Raw genomic sequence first — 13,498 nt, forward strand, 5'->3', positions numbered from 1 at the left:
AGCTCCAGAACTAGTCTGAAGTGCGGCATTCAGTTTTGTGTACCCAAACTCAGGAGCAATGTAGCGACCCTGAAAGGGGTATATATGCAAATTGGCTAAAATAATACAAGAGTTTTAAGATTTAGGTTATGACCAGTTGCACAAATTTGATTTGCATTTTCTTGAGTTTAGAACATTGAAAGGTATTTTAATTGAGGTGTTTAAAACAATGAAGGGATTCTATCAGGTGGATTCAGAGAAACTTGAAATTTTCAAGACTGAAATCAATAGCTTATTGATTGTCCCAGATCTCCTCATACCCTGAACCAGTGGTACATAAATGAAGATAAAGTACAGATCAGCTATGATCTAATTAAATGGCAAAATAGACTTGAATTACCAAATAGCCTATTTCTTTTCCTGTGTTCCTGTGGTGCTTTGCTGACAATCTTAACTGAAAATGGAAATTCATTACTCTAGATATAAATTTGGAAGTTTGTTTATTGACTGCGTTTAAAAAGAAGCACTGATTTTGTATGCATTGCTTTCATTAATGCAGCAGCCACTTGAATAAATAGAGCTGTGACAAACAATAGTGATAAGAATTGTTATATTTAATATTACATGGTAAAATCATTTGAGGTTTAGCAACAAAGCTCACTACTAAGAAAAATCATGTTTGCATGGTTCATTTGGATTGGTTGGATAAATTACACAAGAGGCTCATACTATTCAGTATTGGAGAAAATGAAGATACAATTATAATCTCAAGGTCATTACTGAATCTATGAAGAGCACAGCCCTTAATGTAAGCAATTGTTGTACAGCCTTGATTATTCTTTTCTAGCAGCAGTGGGTATTAATAATTGTTGTATGAGCAATTAGTGTTTAAAAAATAGAAACACCTTGAATTTCTTTCCATAAAAATGCTTATTTGAATGAACATTTTCTTTATTAAATGTGGTAATTTAAATCAATGGTTAGCAAAGCATTTTTTAATGTTCCAACTGAAGTTCATTTCCTTACTGTCATTGTCATTTTAATTTTAAAGTATGTTGTCATTATTTTAACATCTACTTTTTTAATTAGATTGCCAGCAAAAACTCCTTGGAGTTTGTAAGTAATTGTAAAGTGACTGCATGATGCTTTTACTCTGTTTTTCATTGGAATGAATTTGATTATTCATGGTTCATCTTTCTATACATTTTCATGCAGTTCACAATGCATGCTGTGATTTTCTGCTGCACTATGCTACAAGACTTACAAATTTCACAAATATTTTCAAAATGCAAATCCTTCAGTTTAGTTTTTCTTTTAGAAAATGGCGCAGATACAATATTTACCTTAAAAGGACAAGAATTTATGGGTGTGTAGCATTTCCTGAGATGTTTCTGTTGTACATAATTCTGACACCAAGACAACCTTGTGTACAGAATTATTGTAATTAAATACAAATGAGATATTTTAAGATTCAATTGTACTCCAAGGTATTACAATGAAAAAGAACATAAGTTGGAGATGAGTTGCAACTAATATACTCTGAGTATGGCTCTACTGAGCGTGAGAGATTTGTTATTTTGTGACCTGATAAACAAAATAGCTCCAGAAGAGTTTGAGTGTGCTTCTTCAAGTCATGTGATTGGGCCTTTTGCACATATGAAGCAAAATATGTTCTACACAAATATTGATAGAATTTATTTTTGGAAAAATTAACATTAAAATGTCCACTTAGGTATTCCAACATTACAAATGAGTGTTTGAAATTTAAAAAAACTTAATTGAAAAATTGTACAGTATTCAAGTTCTGGACACTTATTTGTTAAACCCAAATGTACAGCTGCATTTTTTTATGTTTCTGGAAAGAAGTTACCCTATTCCTGGTATTCTTAATGTCCTCATCTTCATATGCAGAATAGGTGTTGATGTTAGCACAGGTTATTTTTCATTAAATGTTGCATTTTCTTCTGTTGCCTGAAGAAGTTAATGGCCTTTCATTGAGCTTTTTTTCCCTAGAAGTGCAATTCATTCTTCTTTATTTCCATAACATGTTCAAATATCCATTGTTTCTGTTTGAGCATTACCTTTAATATTTGGTTGGGGCATATGTCTAAATTTGCTGAACTTGCAATTTCAGCACTTCAAGATTTTTCACTTATCTGCATTGACAACTTTCTGCTCATTTTGGGCTGCCTAATTAAAACTGGGCTTTCAAATTCTTTTGCATGAAGATGTATTTGTAGGTTTAAATTAACGTTGAAAACTTTTTTTCAGGTGTATCTGTTAAATGTCACTAAAGTGAACAAATAAACTATTTGCATGGGGAAATTCTACAAGCCTTTGAGCAATTATAACTTTCAGTACTAATTTTAGTTCCGTTCAGCAAGTTGTATTATTTTACAGAAATGTCAGCTGTCCGTTTTTTTGCAACATTTTTATCATGTTTGTCTATAAAAAAATTAACAGTATTTGGTTGTTATATCTATGGTGTTTTTGAACAAAGAACAATTTTTCTTTTATAGCTTATGGAGGCCACTGGACACAGTTTTCATGACTCTGATTCAGCAGCTCCAAAGAGCCCTTTGCATCTGGCTGTAAGTTGGTTAATTTGACTCTGCTGGACATTGTAAAAAGGAACATTCAGTATAACTTTGCTCCACTTCAAAATTCTTCTATAAATTTCTTATTCTCTGCTTTAATTTATATTATTTCTAAGGCTTACAATGGTCATCACCAAGCACTTGAAGTACTTATTCATTCCATTATTGACCTTGATGTAAAGGACATGAATGGACGTACAGCCTTGGATTTATCCTCCTTTAGAGGTCATGTTGAATGTGTCGAAGCCCTCATTAACCAAGGTGCTTCCATTCTAGTAAAAGATAGTGTGGCTAAGAGGACCCCACTTCATGCAGCAGGTACTTCTACATTTCTTTTGCTTTTTCGGTTAACTTATGGATGAAAGTGACTTCGGTACAGTCTAGAGACAGATGACCAAATACAACGTGTATATACATGTATCCTTAGCTTTGAGATCATGTAACTCTGGTGAAAAAAAATTACAGAATGGTAATGTAATTTGGAAATTTAGACTAATGCTCTGGAATTCTGCTCTGTCATCTTTGAGGGACAGTGAGAAACTTTGCAGAACCTTTTCTCAAGGAAGATAAATGCATTTTATGGGTGAATAATACAAACTCTGTAGTTTTTTTTGTTCTACGCTGCTTTAGAACATAGAAAAACTACAGCACAAACAGGTACTTTGGCCCACAACTTGCGCCGATCATATCCCTACCTACTAGGCTTACCTATAACTCTCAATCCTATTAAGTCCCATAAGTTTGGACAGTTTGTTACCTAAATTATGTCTATTTCATAAACAGAATCATCCTTTTGAGTCAAAATGTCAGTTTAATGGCAATTTTATGCAATTGACTTATATTTAATGAGAGTTGAGATGAAACTCACTTTGGACCTTTATTATTTAATGTGAGATTTGCATTTCATCTGTTTATGTGGTTGGATGGTAGCATAGATCCCAGATTTGAGAGGAAAGTTACCCATCTACTCTGACCCAATCTGATTTTTATTAATGTTGGTCTAATAACTGTTTGTCTTCTTCTGGAGTCAGTTTTGTTGCAGAGGATACGAGTGAGCCTCTGTAAGGTTTTTGCAAGTGGCATTCTGTGATTGGTTCTGAAACAGGAGTAACCAAGTGACTTGGCCAATTTGTCTTTCTGCTCCTTCCACATTTTACCCTAAACCTAGTGGTAAATTGAGATCAGTATTTCTCCATCGGAGAATCTATGATTCAATCATACTTTCTACTCCCTCTTTGTGATCGGAGTTATATGTGCCTATTGTTTTCAAGTTCCAATCTTCAGAGCTTCAGTTAAGGATTTCCAAGTATTTAGAGGAAAAGGTTGATTTTTGTGAGCATTTTTCATTAGATGCCTTTGAGGATCTTTAAATTTCTTAGTTATTCTGGATTAATTCTGGCATTTTACTATGTGCAAAGGTTATGCCAGGGATCTGGTCTTGAAACCAATCATCAAACTTGGTGGATTTGAGAGGGGTAAGCTGGAAATATGCACTTAGTTTTTTTTATCAGATTTTCATACTTTAAAAAAAACCTCTCGTCTAGGCACTGTTCAGGCATTTAATGGCAATTGCATTGAGTCGCACCTTTTCTATTAGAAATTTCCACATAGAAACATTCAACGTCAAGTAAGTTAATTTGTATATAATTTTTTTAGATGTGATTTTGAATAACTTTGATTGAAAAGTCCACTTGCAAATGTATTAGATGTCAAATATTTAGCACGTGCAGTAAACCTTTGACGATTGGTTTACATTTGTTTTTCATCTCTTCATAATCAACATTCAGAGGTTAGGATTTACACTAAATTGGCAGCTTCAGATTACCAAAGCATCAGTCCAGTTGTATACATCTAAACTATATTCTCATTAATATTTAGCATGTCTATATCATCAATGAAACATCCAACGTTTCTCCTGATCAAAATTTTATTTCTGAAACGTGCTGAAAGATACTAGTTCTTTACCACAAGGACTGATACATGTATTCAAAGTTTAGCAGAAGTATAATGGTGTCATGATTGAGTCTATCAAATTCTATGTCTATGTTATCAGGCAGTTTACTAAATGGAGGGAGGAGGGAATTGACTGCTGTGTGTGGAGAGAGTACTTGTAATGTGCTACTGTACAAAACCATAATGTTCGCATTTTGCTGTTTTTTCAAATTCATTATGCAACTTTATCCTGTGTTAATACTTTGTGTGAATAGACTAGCATAGCAAAGGATAGTAAATGTTTTTATTTCTTTTGCATAGTGTCCAATGGTCATACAACATGCCTGCGCATGTTAATAGAGGGTGCCGGTGGCTTGGATGCAGTTGATGTGATGGACGGCAAAGGACAGTAAGTGGACATAATGATTTTATTTCAAACTACTTCTTCTCATGTAATGTTTTGGAGCCTTTTCTTCTTGAAGTGTTTTGTATTAATGTTCAGCACAGCTGGAATTTCACTTCTCTGTCTCCAAAAAGAGTTATACAGAAGGAAGTCATTTGGCCCGTCCAGCTCTTTTGAAGAGCAGTCCAATCAGTCATGTTTCTCCAGTCTTTCCACATATCTCTGTAGTTTTCTTTCTCCTTCAAGAAGTTATCTAATCCACTTTAAGGCTACTATAGAATCTGTATCTACCATTCTATCAGGAAGCTTTCCAAATTCTACCCACTCATTCTTTTGCATTAATCTGAAATCTGTGACCTCTGATTATCAACCTTCCCTGCACCTTCAGCAATCTCCTGTTGGCCTTCTCTGTTCTAAGGACAACAGCCCCAGTTTCTCCTTATCTTTCTATGCTTTCCACATATCTGTAATTCCTCAAACTTGGAACTATTCCAGTAAATCTCTTCTCAGCCCTCTTCAGTGCCTCCACATGCTTTCAAGAATATGGTGTCCAGAATTAGACATAATATTCCAGCTGGGGCTGAACTAGTGTTCAGTATAACTCAGCTTCTGTACACCCTGTCATTATTTATATAGTTGAGGATCCAAAATGCTTTTTTACTAAGTTTGCTAACATGTCCTGGCAACTTGAAAGATTTCAAATACTCCAGGCCTCTTTTCTTCTGTACCCTCATAAAAATTGAACAATTTAGCATGTAGCACATGTAGCAATTTAGCATTAGCATATTTCCTTAAAATCTATTGCTTTTCAATGTTGATTTTCATATGCCATGTGTCCAACCATTCCGTCAGGTGATGCCTTGTTGAAATCTATGACAATTTTCCTCACTGTTTACTATATTGACAAATTCTGTGTCGTCAATAAATGCTGAAATTATACCCTGTACCCTATAGTCCAAGTCATGAATGTATATCAAAAGTAACAGCAATCATCGTACCTAACCTTGAGTAACTCTACTCCACCTCCCTCACATTCAAAAAGTGCAATTCACCACAACTTCCTGTGTGCTCTTCAGCCGCTTTTTTTAATCCACGCTGCTACTATCCCTTTATCCTTGGCTTCAATTTTGCTACCAAATCTGTTGTGTAATATTTTCTGTTAATTGTCTTTGCAAAGCAGATATCCACAGAATAAACTGTCTTCATCTGGCCTTTTTTTGTAAATTTGATCAAAAATCTCAAAGTAAATGTGTCAAAACTTGAGTTCTTAACTAATCTGTGCTGCCTCTCCTTAATTGGTTTGTACATGACCAAGTGGTTATTAATTTTTTTCCACATTATTTTTCTAAAAGCTTCCTATCACTGATAAGTGATCTACAATTGATTTATCTTTCTCCCTTCTTTGGCATAAGGGCGTAACATTTGCAAACTTCCAATCTTTTGGCTTCATCCCTGTCTCTAAGGGGGATTATAAGATTATGACCAGCACTCAAGCAATTTCTCACCTTACTTCCATCAGCAACCGAGTATACATCCCATTCAGACCAGGTGACCCATCCACTTTAAATATTATCAGCCTTTCTGGTACCCCTAACTATTTTTATCTCATCTAATATCCCAAAAGCCTCCTTGCCATGTACCATAATTTAACTGCTAAATCTTTGCTTCTGTGTTTTAATTCTCTTAATATACTCCTAATTTCGATGACAGATTAACTATTTTTTTTCCAAAACAATCTTTATCAGGACACCAATGATGCTTGCAGTTGCTAATGGACACATTGATGCTGTCATTCTGTTACTTGAAAAAGGTGCAAATATAGATGCAGCAGATAAACAAGGCTGCACAGCCTTGCATCGTGGGGTGAGGCATGCATTTGAAAATTAAGTTCAGATATAACTATTTAAAGGAATGCACATGCATTTGCAGTTCATTCACGTTTAAATCAATTCAGAACCTGGAGCTAAATGACATTTCAAGACAAATTAAAACTCCTGAATTATCTCTAATTTATACAATTTATTAATAGTGTTAAGATTGTTTTCATTGAAAAAAAGATAATTATTTGATTCTTGAGTTCAGTATGATTATTTGTATTAAGTGTAAAATAAATAACTTCGGTTCTGCTGGGGTCACTGTAATACATATTCCACTTCAGAACAAATGACATGGTAGAACTGATGCTCTATTGCAACAGCCTTCAAAATGTGCCACAGTGGATCTGAGTTGGAGGTGGGATCATGGATGGGGGGGCCAAGAAGTTGCCATTGCGCTGGTATTCCGATTAGGAGTAAAGTTGAACAGTCCCAAGGCTGAGATAGGCAGGCAATTAAAGCTGCACTCAGCAATGCATAGGACATATGCTATGTTGACAGCTTGTAAGATTAGAGAAGGCACGTGCACAGTGGGAAGTCATTGAGGGCTGAAACTGATACAAAATCACTAATATAAAGGCGGAAAGTTGCAAGCCTTAGCGAGCTATTAATTCATGGGGACTGGTGCCAGTATTTGGGAAAGAGGAGTGGCTCTGTTGGAATGGGTTCCGCTTAAGCCAGGCAGAGAGTAGTGAATCTATGTAACTAGAGCCTCAGATAGGGCTGTAAACAAAGAGTTTGGTTGGGGCATTGTTAGGGAGATTTGGAAAACCAAAGAGGAAATTTGAGACAATAGGAAAGCATACAAAGAAAAAGATGATCAAAGTGGGACAGGAAGGTATGGAGTATTGTACAGCAAGATAGATGAACACATGGCACAAATAGAAATGCATTGTTTAGAATCTAATTGCTATTACAAAGACATTGGCTGGGATTCTTGGACCTCGCTTGCAAGTGGAATTCTTCAATTCTGCTGTGAATCAAGATTTGGCTGAGAGCCAAATTTTCCAATCTTGCTGGCAGTGGGGGTGGGGCATCCAACTTTGGAGAATTCCAATCATGGCGGGGTTGATAATCTTTGTATTATAATAGAATCTCTACAGTGAAGAAGGGGGCCATTTGGCCCATCGAGTCTGCACCGACCACTGTCCCAACCGGGCCCTGTCCCTCATATTGATTAGACAAGTCAAACTGGCAAAAGAGGCCTGGTAGGAGGAGTTTGCAGAATGCTTTTCTGAGTGTCACCTGGAGTAACATGTTGTAAAAACTAGGACCAGAGGGCACAACCTCAGGCTAAAGAGACGATCCTTTAAAACAGAGATGAGGAGGAATTTCTTTAGCCAGACAGTGGTGAATTTATGGAACTCTTTGCCGCAGAAGGCTGTGGAGTCTAGATCATTGAGTATATTTAAGACAGAGATAGATAGGCTCTTGGTTAACAAGGGGGTCAGGGGTTATGGGGAAAAGGTAGGAGAATGGGGATGAGAAAAATATCAGTCATGATTGAATGGTGGAGCAGACAATGTCTTATGGTCTTAGGGTCTACAACTCAGGATAAAGCAATTTTAAATTTAATATTGCGCAATGAGGCACAATTAATTAGTAATTTCATCATTAAAGATCAGGGAAATAATGATCATAATACAGTTGAATTCCATATTAAGTTTGGGAATGATGTATTCCAATCATAAACAAGCATCTAAATCTTAAAAAAGCCAATTAAATGGAAATGAGGGGAGAGTTGGCGAAGGTTGATGAGATAAGTAGACTCTGGCAGTAAATAAACAGTGAGAAACATTGAAAGGAACAATTCAAAATATTCAACAAAATTTATTCCGTTAAAGAAAATCGATTCAACAAGAAAGGCATATCTGTGGCTTAGCAAGAATGTTAAGGATGGTACTAAATTAAGAAGAAGCTTGTAATGTTGCAAAGCATATTAGTAAGTCTGGGGATTGGGAGTGTTTAGAGGCAAAGGGCCACAAAAATGTTGATTTTAAAAATGGAAAAAATGGAATATGAGAAACTAATCAGAAATATAAAAGCAGATTCTAAGAGCTTTTACAAATGTATCAGGATGACAGTAGCTAAAGTAAATGTTGGTTCCTCAGAGGCAGAGATAATAGAAATTTACCATGGGGAGTGAAGAAAGGACAGAGATGTTGAACAAATATTTTGAATTGGTCTTCACAGAAGACAGAATTACATACCAGAAATTGAAGGTAACCGAGAAACTATTAAGTGTGATGAAATTAAGGTTATTAATATCAGCACAGAAAATGTAAGTGTTGAAAATCCAATAAATTCCCAGGACCTGATGGTTGACATTTTAGGAATCTAAAAGAAGCAACTGCAGAGATAGTGAATGCACTGGTCATGATTTTGCAAAATTCCCAAGAATGTTAATTAATCCCAGCAGACTGAAAGTTAGCAATTGTAATGCCACAGTTCAAGAAAGAAGGGAGAGAGAAAATAGGGAACTGCAGACCTGATAACCTGTCAATGGTCGTTGAGAAGGTGCTGAAATTTATTCTTAGGAAAGTCTTAATAATGCGCTTAGAAATCATGGTATGATCAAAGTCAATGTGATTTTACAAAAGGGAAATTGTGATTCACAAATGTATTCATGTTTTTGAGGATGTAACTAGATAAAAAAGACATTCAGGAAGGTCCCAAATGGAAGACTAATATGTAATTTGTGAAGGCTCCTTGAACAGTACCTTCCAAACTGGCAACCTCTACCACCTAGACAAGCAAACGTAGAAAACTCATGGGAACACCACCACCTCAGTTTTCCCCTCTGAGCTATATATCGTCCTGAGCTGGAATGACATTGCTGTTCCATTTATGTTGCTCCGCTAAATTCCTGGAATTCCCCCTCAAATAACAGTGGGTTTACATAGACCACATTGACTGCAGTGATTCAAGAAAGAAGCCTTCTCAAGGCTAATTAGGGAGAAGCAATAAATGCTGACCTTGTCAGCACCACTCATGCCATGAATGAACAAAATGCAGATTATAAGGAGCTGCCTGACACTTTATCCTTTGGCAGTCTGGTTACCCGCTTTTCAGAACACCAGTCAACCTCAGTAGATGGCACTTGGGTGACATTGGCTAGCTCAAATGTGGCTTCAGTGTCCGACCAATTTAGGGCTGTCCATCATTATGGGCCCACAAGGGTCTCCTTAATATTGGTGGTGTGCCATGCCCTGCATGTCCACACTTCAAAGAAGAGTAAAATTGGCTACAAAAGTAGGTGGAGAGTGCCTGGATTCTTGGAGAAAGATGAAGAGGAGGAGGATGACCCTTGGAACATGATCATTCAGAAGTGCTGCTGATGCCTGCTGCCATTGGCTTGCATGTTGGAGAATCTCTCAGAGCCCTCATCCTGGCATGTATTTGTGCAAGCCAGTATTATATTTGTACCACCTGGGGCCCTGTGGCAAACAGTATAGACATATCCATCACTCCCTTCCAGCACAAATTTAATTGTTGCAAAGAACCATTCACCTTTAACATTCTCAGCCTTGCATTGCCATCCAACAGTATCATCCCACTCTCCAACTTCACCCACGATCAACATGAAATGGAACAGAAACACCACCTTGATGCTCGAAAGGAGCAACACACATTTGAAATAAACATTTTCCATGTAATAACGTTGGATTATGCACCCAAGTGATTTCATTTATGTGACTAAGACTAGTTCCACATTAACCACTATGAAGGCAACCTGCTGATTTCCAAGCTGTGGACACATTAGATGCCCTTTGATAATGGCCTTTGAGTTGTGAAGTTGTAGGGACCTTGCTCTACACTGCCCTGCTTGCTTCTGTGCAGGAGCAACCACCATCATGGGGGCAGGAAGGCCACATATATGGCTCTGTCAGAGGGGCTGATGGCAAGTTGTAACCTGGGATGGCTTGAGGAATGTTCCAAAGGAGTCAACCTTGTTTCCCTGTTATCCACCTGCACTTCTTTCTAACCAAGTGTTGGAGAGCATTTGGCTGCATTTGAATGTTGTGTTTAGCTATCAAGGCTACTGTTTGATCAATGCTTTTCAAAGTCACTAACATATGTAGGCTATTGTTGTGTGTCTCTTCCACTTAACTGTCATGCATGACACTTTGTCAGTGCAAGTATTTTGTCAGGACAGTATTGCGGTGGCAGAAAGGATGTTTGATGTGGACCTGTCTATTGAGGTAGTATGGGCTGAGATTAGAAACAGGAAAGGAGAGATCACACTGTTGGGAGTTTTTTATAGGCCTCCAAAAAGTTCCAGAGATGTAGAGGAAAGGATTGCAAAGATGATCCTGGATAGGTGTGAAAGTAACAGGGTAGTTGTTATGGGGGACTTTAACTTTACAAATATCTATTGGAAAAGCTATAGTACAAGCACGTTAGAGGGGTCAGTTTTTGTCCAATGTGTGCAGGAAGGTTTCACGACACAGTATGTAGATAGGCGAACAAGAGGTGAGGCTACATTGGATTTGGTACTGGGTAATGAACCAGACCACGTGTTAGACTTGAAGGTAGGTGAGCACTTTGGTGATAGTGACCACAATTCGGTTACGTTTACCTTAGTGATGGAAAGGGATAGACATATACCGAAGGGCAGAAGTTATAGCTGGGGGAAAGGTAATTATGAGGCTATTAGGAGAGATTTAGGATACGTAGGGTGGAGTAGGAAATTGCAGGGGCTGGGAACATCTGAAATGTGGAGCTTATTCAAGGAGCAGCTACTGCGAATCCTTGATAAATATGTACCTGTTAGGCAGGGAGGAAGTGGTCGAGCAAGGGAACCGTGGTGTACTAAAGAAGTTGAATCTCTGGTGAAGAGGAAGAAGGAGGCTTATGTAAAGATGAGACGTGAAGGCTCAGTTAGGGCACTGGAGAGTTATAAATTAGCCAGGAAGGCGCTAAAGAAAAAGTTAAGAAGAGCTAGAAGAGGACATGAGAAGACTTTGGCGGATAGGATCAAGGAGAATCCTAAAGCTTTCTACAGGTATGTCGAGAATAAAAGATTGGTTAGGGGAAGATTAGGGCCAGTCAGAGACAGCAGTGGGAAGTTGTGCATGGAGCCTGAAGACATAGGAGAGGCACTGAATGAGTATTTTTCAACAGTATTCACACAGGAAAAAGTCAGTGTAGTCGAGGAGAATACTGCAATACAAGGTTGTAGACTAGAAGGGATTGAGGTACATAAGGAGGAGGTGTTAGCAATTCTTGAGTGTATGAAAATAGATAAGTCCCCTGGACCAGATGGGATTTACCCTAGGATTCTCTGGGAGGCTAGGAAGGAGATTGCAGAGCCTTTGGCTTTGATCTTCATGTCGTCATTGGCTACAGGTATAGTGCCGGAAGACTGGAGGATAGCAAATGTTGTCCCCTTGTTCAAGAAGGGGAGTAGAGACCATCCTGGGAATTACAGACCGGTGAGCCTTACTTCTGTTGTGGGCAAAGTTTTGGAAATTATAAGGGATATGATTTATAATCATCTAGAGGGAAATAAATTGATAGTCAACACAGTTTTATGAAGGGTAGGTCGTGCCTCACAAACCTTATCGAGTTTTTTGAAAAGGTGACCAAAGAGGTGGATAAGGGTAAGGCAGTTGACGTGGTGTATGTGGATTTTAGCAAAGCGTTTAATAAGGTTTCCCATGGCAGGCTATTGCAGAAAATGCAGATGCGTGGGATTAAGGGTGATTTAGCAGTTTGGATCAGGAATTGGCTAGCTGATAGAAGACAGAGGGTGGTGGTTGATGGGAAATATTCAACCTGGAGTTCAGTTACAAGTGGTGTATCTCAAGGATCTGTTTTGGGGCCACTGCTGTTTGTCATTTTTATTAATGACCTAGATGAGGGTGTAGAAGAATGGATTAGTAAATTTGCTGACGACACCAAAGTCGGAGGAGTTGTAGACAGTGAGGATGGATGTTACAGTTTGCAGAGGGACATAGAGAAGCTGCAGAGCTGGGCCGAGAGGTGGCAGATGGAGTTTAATACGGAAAAGTGTGAGGTGATTCACTTTGGTAAGAATAACAGGAATACAGAATATAGGGCTAATGAAAGGACTCTTAGTGTTGACAAGCAGAGAGATCTCGGGGTATGTGTGCATAGCTCCCTGAAAGTTGGCACCCAGGTTGATAAGGTTGTTAAGAAGGCGTACGGTGTGTTAGCTTTTATTGGGAGAGGGATTGAATTTCGGAACCGTGAGGTCATGTTACAACTGTACAAAACTCTGGTGCGGCCGCACTTGGAGTATTGTGTACAGTTCTGGTCGCCGCATTATAAGAAGGATGTGGAGGTTGAATAAAGTAAACCACCTCTGCACCCATTGGAGAGGGTGCAGAGGAGGTTTACCAGGATGTTGCCTGGTATGGTGGGAAGGTCTCATGAGGAAAGGCTGAGGGACTTGAGGTTATTTTCATTGGAGAGAAGAAGGTTACGAGGTGACCTGATTAAGGCATACAAGATGATCAAAGGATTGGATAGGGTGGACAGTGAGAGCCTTTTACCTCAGATGGTGATGGCTAACGCAAGGGGACATAGCTTTATATTAAGGGGTGGTAATTACAGGACGGATGTCAGAGGTAGGTTCTTTACTCAGAGGGTAGTAAGGTCGTGGAATGCCCTGTCTGCGGCAGTTATGGATTCGCCAACTTTAAGGGCGTTCAAATGGTCTGTGGATAGGCATATGGATAACATTGGAA

The 13,498-nt window shown here is 38.2% G+C and overlaps 1 protein-coding gene across 7 annotated transcripts in view; it reads left to right on the forward strand.

The window, feature by feature from the left end:
- The window catches only part of LOC145349995 (serine/threonine-protein phosphatase 6 regulatory ankyrin repeat subunit C-like), a 239,820-nt gene that overhangs the window by 164,901 nt on the left and 61,421 nt on the right, over positions 1-13,498 (forward strand). For 5 of the 7 annotated variants that reach the window (XM_080198786.1, XM_080198792.1, XM_080198791.1 and 2 more), the window contains 5 exons: positions 1,069-1,095; positions 2,499-2,570; positions 2,693-2,894; positions 4,830-4,917; positions 6,657-6,774. In XM_080198786.1, the coding sequence (XP_080054912.1) occupies positions 1,069-1,095; positions 2,499-2,570; positions 2,693-2,894; positions 4,830-4,917; positions 6,657-6,774 (507 nt within the window). The remainder of the gene's footprint in view (positions 1-1,068; positions 1,096-2,498; positions 2,571-2,692; positions 2,895-4,829; positions 4,918-6,656; positions 6,775-13,498) is intronic. The other 2 variants (XM_080198787.1, XM_080198789.1) reach the window with 1 other exon arrangement.

Source organism: Carcharhinus amblyrhynchos, chromosome 11 (assembly GCF_965287045.1).
Source record: "Carcharhinus amblyrhynchos chromosome 11, sCarAmb.v2.hapA, whole genome shotgun sequence".
In the NCBI taxonomy this organism is placed as follows: Eukaryota; Metazoa; Chordata; class Chondrichthyes; order Carcharhiniformes; family Carcharhinidae; genus Carcharhinus; species Carcharhinus amblyrhynchos.